We start from the raw sequence: 13,835 nt of genomic DNA, 5'->3' as shown, positions 1-13,835 counted from the left end.
GCCTGTTAGAAACGGCTTATTATAGGGATTAGAAGGATGAGGGTACGGAAAAGGTTTACTTTGAACAAGTACAAAATCCCAAAAGCTGGGACCGATAAATAGGAAGAAACACAATTTTACTTTATTATCTCATCTGGCTTTGATTGTTAAATGTAGCAGCTTGGTGGTGGTCCTACTGTTGTGTTTTTTTTTCACCCTCTGCTGAGTGCAATGACGAATGCAACACTAATGAAAGAGGAAATCTCTGCTGAGTGATGATCTCTCTTAGAAGGATCTACGACAAACAGTTTCCACGCTTTTCTTTTGTAACTAACTGACTGACCTTAGAGATAATAGTTGCAGCTAGTTGTGTTGTGTGTGAGTGTGTCCGGACAGTACACAGGTGTGTTACCTGGGCAGTAGCAGCGCAGCACCCCGGGCTGGATGAGGGCAGCAGGGACGCTGATGTGGTCGAACAGACAGCTGTACTCACTGCTCGACTCCAACCACGGACCTGTGATCAGCACCTTCACTCCGCCCTGTGGCACACAAGCAGAGCCTTAAGTCTCTCACAGTCAGTGTGAGAATCTGACACATCACGGCATGAATTACAGATATCAGATATCCTGATTCCATCCATCTTTTGCGAAAACATACCTCAGAGACACAGTGGCCTATTTTTATTGTTTTCTATTACATGAATCTAAATTCATAGCTATTTATAATTGCCCCATTTACAAGGTGGTTGATATTTTTGCTAATGACAAATCTATGAGTCTGAAAGGCCTGGTAGCAGCCCCTAGAGGCTGCACTGCTCCTCACAGCCAAGTTGTTTTGAACCATCTAAACACTGCCATGTGTTTTCTCTAGTGGAGCTAAAAATAAAACATAAACAACATATTCTACCCAAAAATGTTGAGTCATGAAGTGAGCATAGAAAAACAAAAACATGTTTGATTGAAAGCCATTTACCAGCATTTGGTAGGGTTATTTAAGTTCAAAATATTAAGTCAATGTGTTGCTTTTTTAGGAGACTAAAAACTGTGGAATAATCAGTATGGTGTAAAAGTGATGATCCTGAAAGAAAGTTGCACAAAATAAGAGCTGAACATATGCACATGTTGGAGGTGATTCATACAATTCCTTAAAAATAATATTTCTTTTGAAAATGATGTTGGTAAGATGTTGTGTTTCTGCATGTTTCATCATGATTCAGTGACATAACTTGTGTGGGAGATATTATAAGTGCAACATGGGTAAATGAATGAAGCCACCCAGGGTAATCAGTGTAATATTGAAATGTCATCAGCTGAGTCTGAAACATTCTGAGTCCTTAATGACCACACAGCCAGGCTGGCGGTCTCAGTACAAACTGTGAGTGTGATTTCAGTGTTTAACATCAGTGCAAGCCACCGTCAATCATGTGGTGGAGCGACTGATTTTCCTGCAGGGAACAATGATGAATAAATAATGAAAGATAATCATGTTGGGTTTACCAACCTCTGGATAAGACCACTCTGGGGAGTAGTCTGTCACACCAAACAGCCTCCCAGTCTCCTGCAGCAGCCCCAGAGCCCCCTGCTGCACCTCGGAGCCCTGCAGGTGGGCTGCTGCTGAGCCCTGCTCCTCCCCCGCTGCCCCCTCCTGGGGCATCAGGACCCCGGTCACAGCTGCCGCCACACCACCTCCAGCCCCCTCCACTGAGATGAAGTCATTGATGAGATCAGAGAACTGGCTACCAAAGGAAGCTTCGAATCCCTCCAGACTGATGGCCGCCCCTGCCCCAGCTGTTGTAGCTGACCCCCCACCCTGCTGAGGAAGAGAAGAGCTATAGAGCGCCCCCTCCATGCTCGCACCAGCAGCTATAGACTGAGGACTGGCCCCCACTGAACTGCTGGTCCCTGACAAGCTAACACCGTTACAGAGATGTCCCCTCCCTCCTCCACCTCCCCCGCCCTCCTCTCCTCCTCCATTGTCATCTGTAGGTTGCAGGTAGTGCTCGGTGTCAACACTGGTGTAGGCCTCGTGAGGATCCCCGGGCTTGAGTAGCAGCTCCCCTCCGTTCTCAGAAGCCTTCTCCAAGCCCCCGACCTCTCGATGCCCCCTGCCGCCTGACTGGTCCACGTTTATTTCCTGTGGCGTCAGAGGAAAGGAGCCCACCGCCGCTCCGTGACCGTTCCTCCCACACAGGCCCTGCTGGTCTGGGCTGGCTTGGTGGAGGTTTGCATGCGGATCTCCGTTGGTTACCGGAGTGTCTGTTGGTACGGTGGGCAGGCTGATGTAAGCCTGGGCCTCGTCTGACTCCTGCCCTGCCTCTGTGCCGTTGGTCTGCAGCTGGCCTGTCGGCGGGGAGCCCTGGAGGAAGAGGCCTGGGGATGGGTGGTGGGAGGTCTGGGTTAGACTCGGGACACAGGCTGATGACATCACAGCACTGAAGTCCATCTGTTCCAGGGTGGTGCTGGGGCTGAGGCCGGTCCCTTCCCCTACGTAGCTACTCTGGGGGGCCATCGGTGGCTCCAGGGGTACAGGTTCTGTCTTGATGTTGTTGACGAGGGCCTGGTTGTAGACAAAGCTGTTAGGGGAGCAGTGGAGACCTCCATCGTCACCGTTACACCCCTCAGCCTTCCCTCCGCCTCCTCCGTACGTCTGGCCCTGCTTGGGATTGTTAAGGAAGCAGTCGGGGTCAAAGGTCATGGTTGTCTCAGGAAGGCTGACTCCTCCAGTGGTGTCTAGAGAGCTGGAGAGAACCAACTCTCCCGCCTCTCCTAAGCCCATGCCACCCGGAAACGAAGCGAACCTCTGGTTTTCGGGGGCAACAGCCAATAGGATGTTGGCGGTGGTGCTCTCATGGGTGGATCCCAGCAGGTGGGTGTGGCCAGTGGAGTACACCGAATCCCCAGTCAGTGTGGTGACCTCAGACATGAACACAGCAGTGCTCTGTGACAAGCCGGCCCCGATGGCGAGGGCGGGGCTATCAGCCATGTCGCTGGTGATTGACAGTGGTGAGCTCTGGGTGGTGTCTGGGACCTCCACCTGGTTGGTGGAGGTAGATGAGGACACTTCCATGCTGCTCTGTGGGAGGAGCGAGGGTTTGGTTATCCTGCCATTCCTCCTCTCCCCTCCACCCGCTCTGCTCCTCCCCCCTCCCCCCGGACTGGGCTCTGTCTGGCCCTCTGACACATCGCTGTTCTGGACCTCCGTGCCATCTGCTTCCTCGGCTCTCTGTCCTGCACCTACGCCCGTTCCCACTGCCGCTCCACCTCCTGCTGCTGCCCCAGACTCCTGCTTGGATGAGATGATGCGCTGCTTGACACTGGAACATTTCTGATGCAGGCTGCTGCCAGCACCTGTTAGAAAAGATATTCAAGCAAAGGAAACAGAATTAAAGACAATGCATTTCATTTTCTGTCCTTTCATTTGCTATGCTCAATCCTTTTAGTAACGTTGCATTACCTCACAAACCTTTGACAGTGTGTAATGGCGCCCTCCAGTGTTAAGAATGCAAACTGGAGACTGAGCTCTTGAATACTTGTTGAAAACACTTATATAACTTATATAACATAACACATATACATAATGTATAATATTAAATACATTTTAAATTCTAACATCTGAGTGATTTCCTGGTTTTAAAATAGATTCATTTATATTTCTGGGATTTAGCTCTTACATCTATAAATAAACAGTTCAGAGATCTAATGGCCATAAACGCCCCTTTAACCGCAGAAAGATCAAGACAGCATACAAGAAATAAGTTCTAGGAAATGAAAAAAAGCAGAGAGTTGTTGTTTTGTGAACAAATTGGGATTGACAGAAGATCGAGAGGGAATATGATTCAGTGGGGAAATTGAGGAGTGAGGTGCTACTTAAGTCAACAAGCCACTTAGTTTCGGGCAGCTGTCCTTATTTGGCCTTCCAAACCAGATCAAAAGATGGATGAGATGAGGTAAGTGTGTGTGTGCATGTGTGTTAGGGTGTGTATCTCCTCCCTGATGCTCATTTATGAATAATACATGCTGTATATTTCTGGCACCTCTGTCTTCTTTCCCTCTATCCCTCCTTTTTTGGGGGGTGTTTATGTGTCTGCCTCTAGGTGGCAGCATGGTGCTGAATGTGAACAACCAAAAACAAAAAATTGAAATCTCTATATAGCCTGGCTGAGTGGTATACATGTCTTTGTGTAGGGTGGATTGTCATTGGACAAGGTTGTTTACTATAACTACTAGTAACTACAAGTAAATAAGACCCCTGTTAACACCCAAAACCCTTATGCAAGTCCAGTTGTTGCATTCCGGCTTACTGATTAATCTCTGATCTGCCAATATCTCAATTAGAGGTTTGAGCTTGATTAACACTGCCAAGATTTGATCATTTTTCCTTGATGCATTTGAGAAATGTTATGTTATCTTCCCTGAGCTGGTGAACACACTGTTTGTCTCCTGTGATAAATAACGGCATGGCTCCAGACCAATTCTGCTGCCAAGTTGTTTACAAAGCCTAAAATGAAGCCAGTGAACCAAAAATATCTGTGTTTTAGATCTACCACACTGGTTTTTCACTGATTAATTTGGAGACTTACTGCACCGTGACAGGTGGTATTTTTTATTGACCCAAGGTGACTCATGTCCTCTTGTTTGAGAAGTGCGAGGGCTGAAACATGAGAGTAGGAGGCTGGCGAGAAGAGCTAACTCACACATGGGTTTGAGCTGTCCAATGAGCTCCTCCTTGCTCCACTTGGCCCACTCCTTCCTGTCTGTGTTGATGGAGCAGAGGACAGGACCACATGGCTTCCCGCTGTCGTCCACTGCCGGTACATTCAGGTAGTGCACCAGCACAATATCTGGGTTCTACATCACACACACACACACACACACACACACACACACACACACACACACACACACACACACACACACACACACACACAGGGAAACATGGTGTTAGTTATACACTGCCTTTATTCATTCATTCATTGTCATGTTCTTTCCAACATATGGGAGGGAGAGAATAACACAATATAGTCTATTTACAGAGGGAGGGGGATATGGAGAAGGGAAATGGGAGAATACGTGGAGGTCAGGGAAGAGGTTGGACATAGCGTGTCAGATAAGATTCTTTCACCTGCCCATAAAAGATTTAACAGCTCGAGCCCACTCATCACTCTCTCTCTGACCCTGCAGAGGCTGCAAAAGTGTGTATGTGTGTGCGTGATGTATATACAGAGAGAGAGACAAAAAAGAGGGAGAGCGGTTTTCACTATACTGCAGGCCACCAGTAGACCTATGGAATTCCTACCCCATGAATGATTCAACAGGTGCTTTCACGTGCATCTGTGTGTGTGTGTGTGTGTGTGTGTGTGTGTGTGTGTGTGTGTGTGTGTGTGTGTGTGTGTGTGTGTGTGTGTGTGTGTGTGTGTGTGTGTGTATGTGTGTGTGTGTGTGCGAAAGAGAGAGAAGCTCCTCTTGATGAAAGATTCAGTAGACAGACTCAGGTGAGGGGGAGGACCCGCTGAGGTGGAACACTTTTCTCTCCAAAAGAGGATGGCACAGTGGGCTGCTACAGCACCACACTGTGCTCAACAGCACTCACAGGCTGATTTATGATCATATTCACACTGATGTGTTTTGATATCGGAGCAAAGAGCAGAAAATGGCACTTTGGAGATAAAGCAAACAAATTTCCCTTCGTAATTTCAGACTGCGGGAATCAAACTTGGGCATGCGGAAAAGAGGAAAATATATTGGGAGAGGGCATATTCAATTTACGGCCGGTGGCTGGAATGTCCTTGTACATTTCATGTGACAAATTATGCAGGGAATTCTGCTGTGGAATACATAAATATGTGTGCATTTCCATATTTTAAATGAACATTGCAGGGTATTCAATATTTTCTTTGAAATGAACTGAGAGAGATGAAGAGAGAGGCAGTGTAAATGTAAATGCATTTTTTAAGATTCATCATGTAACCTGTCATCTGAAGATGATGAGGTCTAGGTGACCATGTCTTGCATGACCAATAGAGGGAGAGACATGTGTGCGTGTGAGTGTGTATGTGTGTGCTGTATTTCACATGAGCAGTAGAGTGAGTCCAACATCTCTATGAAAAACAACATGCCTTTACACACAGGGGACACCTGTGCATTTGTGTGTTGGTGTGTGTGTTGTTTGTAGCTCCAGGGTGTTTTCTTGGAGAGGACCACATATTGAGGAGCACAGGAGTCCTTGATGCTCATTGTAAGTATCGAGAGTCAGGGTTTAGAAACCACACTGCGCTCTGGAAGTCAACTTCTGGTCAACTTCTGGCAAATAAATGCTTTTATTATTCTGCACAGTGTGTTCCTATCATAAAAAGCAAACTATAGGCCTGACATGCTCTTGGTACATTCTCGTGGTCCAACTGTGTGTGAGAGTTTACTCCAAACTGCCAAACAACATCCAGTTTTATTATGACCCAAGCCTTGTGATTGTATTTTCACTAAAGTCTGCACCATTAATTTAGAGGAGGATGTTTATTGCTGGTTTATGGTTAAGCTTAGTGTTCTGTTTCTGAAATGGACAGTTTAAAAGACGAAACTTGGTGTAACACTGGTAATATATACTCTGGTTGCACAGTTTTGTGTAGAATAGGAAATAAAGCCCTAACATAGCTGAACTAAATGTAACAAGGCTGTCACAGTGTTACGGCAAATACCTGAAAATACATGACAACGTATCACAACTCTATAAATAATGTTGAAGTCTTGTTCTAGTATGTGTATGAATGTGCGAGCAAAGGCAAGGTGGGGAAAGGGGGGCTTACCTGCAGCAGCCAATAGCATCTACGATGGAAGGTGGGGATGATGGAGGAGTGGACGTAGCAGCCATACAGACACTAGAGAGAGGAGAGGAGGGGAGATCGCAGGGGGTAAGGAGAAAAGCAAAAGGGAGGAAGCAAGACAAAAAGTGAAAAGGAGGAGAGTAGGAGAGGACAATAAGTGAGAGAACAGGAGAGGAGAACTCAGGTTATACCCACTTAGGCTGTATTGATTGCAGTGCTAAAACTAAATTGCAAACATGCTGTATGCGTTTCTTCCTAATGTCTTTTCTAAAATACCATAAATCTGATTTTGACAATTACAGCACAAGAGATTGGGAAATATACTGCCTCAGCAAGAGGAGACACAACCCACTTGGGATTCACAAAAAAGTCACACTGTCGTCAGCGCACAGACACTGCAAGAGAGATCAGAAACAGTGGAGGGGACAAAGGAGAGGAGGCGAAAGCGAGGAAAGCACAGTGTCAAGGTGGACAAGATGAAGAGGAAGTTCAGAAGGGATTCCATCCAGCAGAGGATGCTTGCATACATACAAAGTAGTGTATAAGGCTGTGTGAGTCTGAAAATAGACCACTTTTATGATTACATAGTGTTTATATTTTTGTGATGCAGTATGAAATGATTTGATAGCGATGCCAGTACTGTATGGTTTGTTTGTTTGTTTGTAGCCTTTATTTAACCAGGTGAAGCCCCTTGAGATCAAAAGATCTCTTTTTCAAGGGTGACCTGCAGGACATTAGTTACACATGTAACATAAAAACAACAGAACAACAATAAGGATGACAAACAACATAATGTACAGGGTACAGTTTACAAACTCTATTTACAGAGACAGGTACCGTGAGTATCAAACAGCATGTCACCCAGCCGAGTTTTAAAATGATGCAGGGGAACCAAAGTGCTCCGTTTTAAACATGTTTGCAGACTGTTCCAATTTAGTGGAGCTGCACAACTAAAAGCTTTCTTCCCTAAGACAGTCCTAGCACTTGGCACATTTAATAAAACAACAAACGAAGTTAACAACTGTAACGAAGTTTCTGAACCAACACCATCAGCAAAATGCATATAAACGTGAATAACTACAAGAGAAAACCCTCTTCAAATCATGTAAACTATCCCTTTTCCTTTTTAGCTGAATTCGGATTTTAAAAGTAAGCATCTTATTTAAAAACAAGTACACAAGACAACGAGTCTAACCAAGCATTTAAAGTGCACCTATCATGGTTTTTTTTAGGTCTCAGATATATCAAAAATATATAAAAACATGTCTATGATGTGTTTTGCTCAAAATACAAACAGATCATGCATTTTAGAAATCCCTCATGTCCCTCTATTCCAGCCCTGTTTAGAGAAACGCAGATTTTGGGTCCTTAGCTTGAAAATAAAAAAGAGGAGGCGGAGCTAATGCCTGATCAGAATTCTACCGGAGATAAAGTTAAATTCTGCTGTGATAAAACGCCATCCTGTTCTAAACCACATCAAAGATTATTTCTGAAACAGTATGGAGCTCAAATGCTTTTTCTCTTGCGGGGTTACCACAAGGTGAGTTACTTTTTTTATTTCCTGCTTTTTAAACACATGTGCTCTCCAGCACAGTGTTAGTGATGATTGCTAATGTAAACAAATACCATATAACGTCCAAAATACGTCAGGCATTGTTTCTGATAGCAACTCTCTGTGGGTCCACCATCCGAAATTACATAATATCGGCAGCAAATCTGTATCCGCTCGTTGTACCCCCGTTTTTAAAAGATGTGGGTACGGAGGAAAAGAGAATGTTTTATTTTCTGACGCTGCGTGAGTTCCCTGACACACCGGGGACACATATTTATGTATAAAATACATAAAAAAGTGCATTTGGCATGATAGGTCCCCTTTAAAATCAGGCTGCATTTCTCTGTAAGTTATTTTTATAATGCGCTTACAGAATTGAGGTTCGATACCCGGTAATAATGAAGCGTGTGTCTATTGTGTTTTGAGGATGAAATGACGAAAGAAGGACCTTCTCACTGCCACTTTTTCACATGCATTGAAGTCAAGGCTCACACACACACACACGCATAGATTGGTTGTGTGTAAAAACAGAATTGCACACAGAGATGCTCTGCAATCAGGCTGTACTATAATCAACACTTACAACTTGTCCTGTTTTCTGTCTCATGAACACTCGTGCACACTTATATTTTTCTTGCCATTTTGCCTCTTCTCAGAAGTAGCCCGCCCTCTATCTAAATTGTGTTTTGCCAAAGGCAGAGTGCATTTCCATATATTTCCATTCGATATGAGCAGGCTCTCCATCCAGGGTTATGTTTTTCTCTCCTGCTTCCTGCCTCTCCCCATCCTCCTTCACTCCCTCGGCCTATCTCGCTGCTCTCCCTCTTTCCTGTCCCTTGCTCTCTACACACTGCCTGCTTGTGCTTGCTTTGGGGGGTCCTGGGAAGACGTGACACAAACAATTACTGAGCGACTACCGGAGAGAGAAACACTTTGTATATGTGTAGTGTGTGCACGATTGCAGACAATTGCATGAGGGATGAATGTCAATGTGAGTGTGGGGTCGTGAATAATAGAGACCCAGATGGGAATACTTGATCTCAATTATTCCCTTTACTTCTGTGCCTCTTTCGCCTGTCTTCTGCTCACCCTAATGCAAAACTATTGAGCCCTCTGCAAACATCCATGTGCCTCCTCGCTGTCTCCCCCCTCTACCTCATCCTTTCTGTTTCTGACACATGCGCGCTCACTACTCTCACCTCTTGGTATATTTCTGCTGAATAATCAATTTCTGAGCTGGCTGATGTGACTTCAACACACACACAGACACACACTCGCACACGCACAGACGCTGCCTTGAGACTGGATCGATACCCCTCTCTGTTCTGCTGAAGGAGGCATTGACATCATTCCTGGCCTCGAGCCAAACACACTCTTATCCTTCAGAAAGAGGGAGAGAGAGGCAGGGAGACAGGAGCAGGGAGGGAGGTAAAGAAAGAAAGAAAGGGGGCACCGCTGGCTCTCAGCCTCAGCATGTGTGTTTGTGTGTACATTTGTGTTACACGTGTGTGTCTCCTCGGAGGGAAGGAGAGTAAGTTAGGAAGTGAGATTGGCAGTGAAACCATGCTCAGCGCCAAACACGATCATCGACTTGTTTTTCCACCGCAGCCTCTCACCTCCACTCCCTGGACCTTGAGCTTCATGTGATCCTCTCGGGTGGTCTTCCCGTCTTTCCTCTTCTTCCAGCAGTAGCCATCTTTCCTGTACTTCACCTTCTTCCGGTTGTAGAGGATCATAGAGCCATTTTGAGGCCTGATGGAGGACAGGATCAAGAATTAGACAGACAGAAATGGATATGTTGAGCACAGAGGACGCTTCAAAACAATTCAACTGCGTGGAATCCGGCCAGAAAATACTTTTATGCTGTCATTTCAAACTGTCAAAAGTCGAAAAATTATCTTGCATCGCTGATTTACAAATACTGACTACAGCAAGTTTTACACAGTGACGTCAATGTTATATCCCACAGTCAAGTTAGCTGCTCCCCTGCGGCCCCTCCCCTCTTATACGTAGACTCACACTCCTACGTGTTAATATTTCAGTAGGGTGATCTATCAGCACAACGGGAACATTGGCCTCTAAGCTCTCATTCTATATACACCTGGTGGGATGAACATGCACACAAACACACACACAAGTAAACACACCAGTAGCCATACATGTGGAAAGACAGAGATGATATCAGAGATGGCAGGACCCACTGCCGTGTGTTCTTTGAGCTCAATGTCAAACCTGCTGCTCTGCAATCAATCATTACACTTCTAAAACGTTAAGGACAAGTGTGTCTGTGTGTGTGTGTGTGTGTGTGTGTGTGTGTGTGTGTGTGTGTGTGTGTGTGCGTGCGTGCGTGTGTTTCCGTGCGTGTGTGTAGGTGGAGGGAAAATGCTTCTCTGCCTTATCTCATGACAACAGAAAGAGAACAGGCACGTTAACAATCAATACACTAACACATGCTCACAAGTGCTCGCTCTCATGAGCACGCACGCATGCACACACACCCACACACACACACTTACACACCTCCTCTCTTCTTTCCCTGCCCTCCTTCTCCGTCAACCTCCAGTCTTTATCCCCCTTATGATAGTATCTCTTCATTTTCTCTTTACTGCTTCTTCAGTCGCTCCATTCTCCACTCCTTTCCACTTATTAGTATCTTCTCATCTTGTCTATTTCTTTCTACTATCTCAACATCTGTTTATTTTATGGTTTTCTCTCTTCTCCTCCTCTCTAGATCTCTCTTTCCCTCTCTACTCCTTTCCTCTCTTCTTTTTTCATTTCCTCTTACCTCCTTTCTCCCCTGTGCTGGAATGTGATGTAGACACATCTATATGGACTGAGATGATTGCAATTTACTCAGAACACTGTGTGTAGTGAAATTGAATTTACTTTGAGCTGATTTTCTTTGACACCTTAAATCTGTTCTGTTTTGGGGTGAGCCTGCCAGTTTCTTAGCGGAGTGGAGACCCCCACCCTCCGATCAAAGCCGAGTTTAGTCTCCGTCTCGAGCAGTGTGAGTCATCTCAGAGCTGCTGATTCTAATTATGTTATGGAGAAGATGGATGAGATCAGATGTGTGCCTGTGTGTTTGTGTGCGGGTGGGAAACACGTGCTTGTTCATAAGCATGTGTGTGTGCGTGTGTGTGGTACACGCACGTGGATGGTGCACGTGCTCCTCACAAACCCCCCGATTCAAGCAGACATAAATGCTATTGATTGTAACTGGGCTGTGATGTGTGGGATATAAAAAGCTTTTCCACCGTTCCACCGTGTAGCAGAGCGAAAACAGAGAAGGCAAGGGGAGGAGAGTGGGGGGGAAAAAGACGGCAAGATAAAGAGACGGAGTGGGCGAGTGAGTGAGTCTGGTAAAGGGAGGAGAGAAGGAGTAGACCAGAAAAGTGAGAGGAGAGGGAGAGAGGAAGCAATAGTCATTACTTTGAACTGATGAGGTATTCCAGTGAGGGGAGAAATGAAGGTCATTGATTGTTATCTTAATATCGCCCCCCCCCCCCCATGCGCACATATGCATAAAAACACACATATGCACACAGCCACCGCGCACACACGTAAATGTCACTGGCTCCATTTGCTGAGCTCCTTTCCATCTGATGGGATTATGTGTAATCTGTTCTAATCGTGCCTCGTGTCATGTGTAAATGGGATTATATCTAACTGCTGCTCAATAACACCAATATGACTGCTGCTGCTGCTGCTGCCGGGGGGCTGAGGCTCTACGGCAGCACAACCAATCAATGAGAAATCCATCCACAACATAAACTGTGCTGCTGGCCTCAGGCTGCTCCTGAGAAGAGTCCTTCAGCTGGCACAATGGGAGCGCACAGGCATCACCTCGGGCTTTCCGTGGTGTCAGTAATCACAAATAAGATGACCTCTTCACTTACTTCACTTTCTTCTTTTCTTTCTCTTTTCCTTTGTTCATCCTACATCTGTATTAACCGATGTCAATAAAGTGATTTATCATTATCAATCATTCAAATCGCCTTTTCCCTCCTTCCTTCCTGAATATAACCTCTCTCGACTAAAGGAAAAGAGCCACCTATGGTTTATTCCGATCGATGAATATTCAGTTCTGGCATGTGAATCCCTGTTCACACCCCGTCTTATACACATACTCCTCCTCCCTTTAAACCCCTCCCTCGCCCTCCTATGTCTGAATTATACATCACTTATTCTAATACATTTACATTCATTAATACTCAGTTTCCAGCTGACTAGGTGCTTTACAGTCCAGCCATGTTCCAGAGCGTTCCCTACATGTAGAGTAGCCCGTCAGCAGGACCCTTTGGAGACAGTCGATGTACATCACTAATTTTTTAATCAAACACAGGCACTCAGTCACTGGGATTAAACCAACGTGAGTTGCCAGCTGATACTGTTTATACATGGGTGTGTGTGTGTTCGTGTAAAACTGTCTGCGCTCTCCTCACCTGGTTTTCGGCGATGTCGTCAGCCACTCATCGTGTTTCTCAAAAGTGATGAGATATGCAGCAATCTCCTAGAGAGACAAAGACAAGACGGAAAGGTTATATTGGTGTGTGAGTGTGAGTGTGAGTGTGTCACAGTGAGATAAAACATAACAGGTATTTCCAGATGACCTGCTGATGCCCACAGAGAGTGTGTCACTATCTGATTGCCACGGTGAGGTCCAGCCGTCTGATTGGTCACAGAGCAGCCAGTCAGGAGACAGATATAGAGGACAGACCCTCAGGGCCAGCAACCAATCACGCTCACCGACACACTGATGTATCCTTCCGCCGGGGAGGAAAAGCTATCTCCTAAATACACACACACATCCCCCCCACACACACACTGGGGCTGCAGACCCAAACACAAGCTGTGTGCCGATAGGAAAAGTTTTCTTGTACTTTGCAGTTTCACAGTTTCCCGTCAGATAAAGCCTGCTCCGAACTTGATTCTTAATTCCTCCGGCTCTCTTTTCATCTCCTCAGCTCTCCCTCTCCTCTGCACACTATTTCTATTCTTCTTCCGCACTCACATGAATCCAATAAGGAAAAAAAGAGAGTTCAAATCATACAGTTGCATTCTACCGAGAGTGAGACAAAAACAAAACGTCCACACGCAGACGGAGACACGCAGCCAAAGGAAACTATTGTTTGTATCTGCTGCTTGTTTGTTGTTCACGCAACGCCACCTTTTCCCTTTGCTAGGTGAACTTTCTCACCCCTGGCTTCCTCCTTGAAATATCATTCTCTCGCCCCTGTCTTTGACTCCCAGCTCACCCACTTGTTGTGAAAGACTATGAAATGTAAATTGTCCTCTTAAGGCAATCAGTGTTTGAAATGTGGCACAAAGCAATAGTGAAAAAGGCATCAACACTCCAAGCACTCCTTCATCTGCCCCCTCAGATCAACTGTCTCCAGACCTCTTTCTGTATGTGTGTGTGTGTGTGTGTGTGTGTTTTTTAGGTATTTGTCCCAGTTTGGCATGAGAGCACTCCAGCTCCACACC

General features: G+C 45.6%; 1 protein-coding gene across 2 annotated transcripts in view; it reads right to left on the bottom strand.

Annotated features, from left to right (window-relative positions):
• Window positions 1-13,835, bottom strand: part of LOC117557600 (calmodulin-binding transcription activator 1-like) — a 48,492-nt gene that overhangs the window by 14,246 nt on the left and 20,411 nt on the right. For both annotated transcript variants that reach the window (XM_034233497.1, XM_034233496.1), the window contains exons 4-9: window positions 12,794-12,861; window positions 9,965-10,100; window positions 6,779-6,850; window positions 4,673-4,826; window positions 1,480-3,326; window positions 392-518 (exon numbers count right to left, since the gene is read on the bottom strand). In XM_034233497.1, the coding sequence (XP_034089388.1) occupies window positions 392-518; window positions 1,480-3,326; window positions 4,673-4,826; window positions 6,779-6,850; window positions 9,965-10,100; window positions 12,794-12,861 (2,404 nt within the window). The remainder of the gene's footprint in view (window positions 1-391; window positions 519-1,479; window positions 3,327-4,672; window positions 4,827-6,778; window positions 6,851-9,964; window positions 10,101-12,793; window positions 12,862-13,835) is intronic.

The sequence above is a fragment of the Gymnodraco acuticeps genome, unplaced genomic scaffold (genome assembly GCF_902827175.1).
Source record: "Gymnodraco acuticeps unplaced genomic scaffold, fGymAcu1.1, whole genome shotgun sequence".
In the NCBI taxonomy this organism is placed as follows: domain Eukaryota; kingdom Metazoa; phylum Chordata; class Actinopteri; order Perciformes; family Bathydraconidae; genus Gymnodraco; species Gymnodraco acuticeps.
Note: the sequence above shows the minus strand (reverse complement) of the source record. Positions and strands in the feature narration are given on the sequence as shown.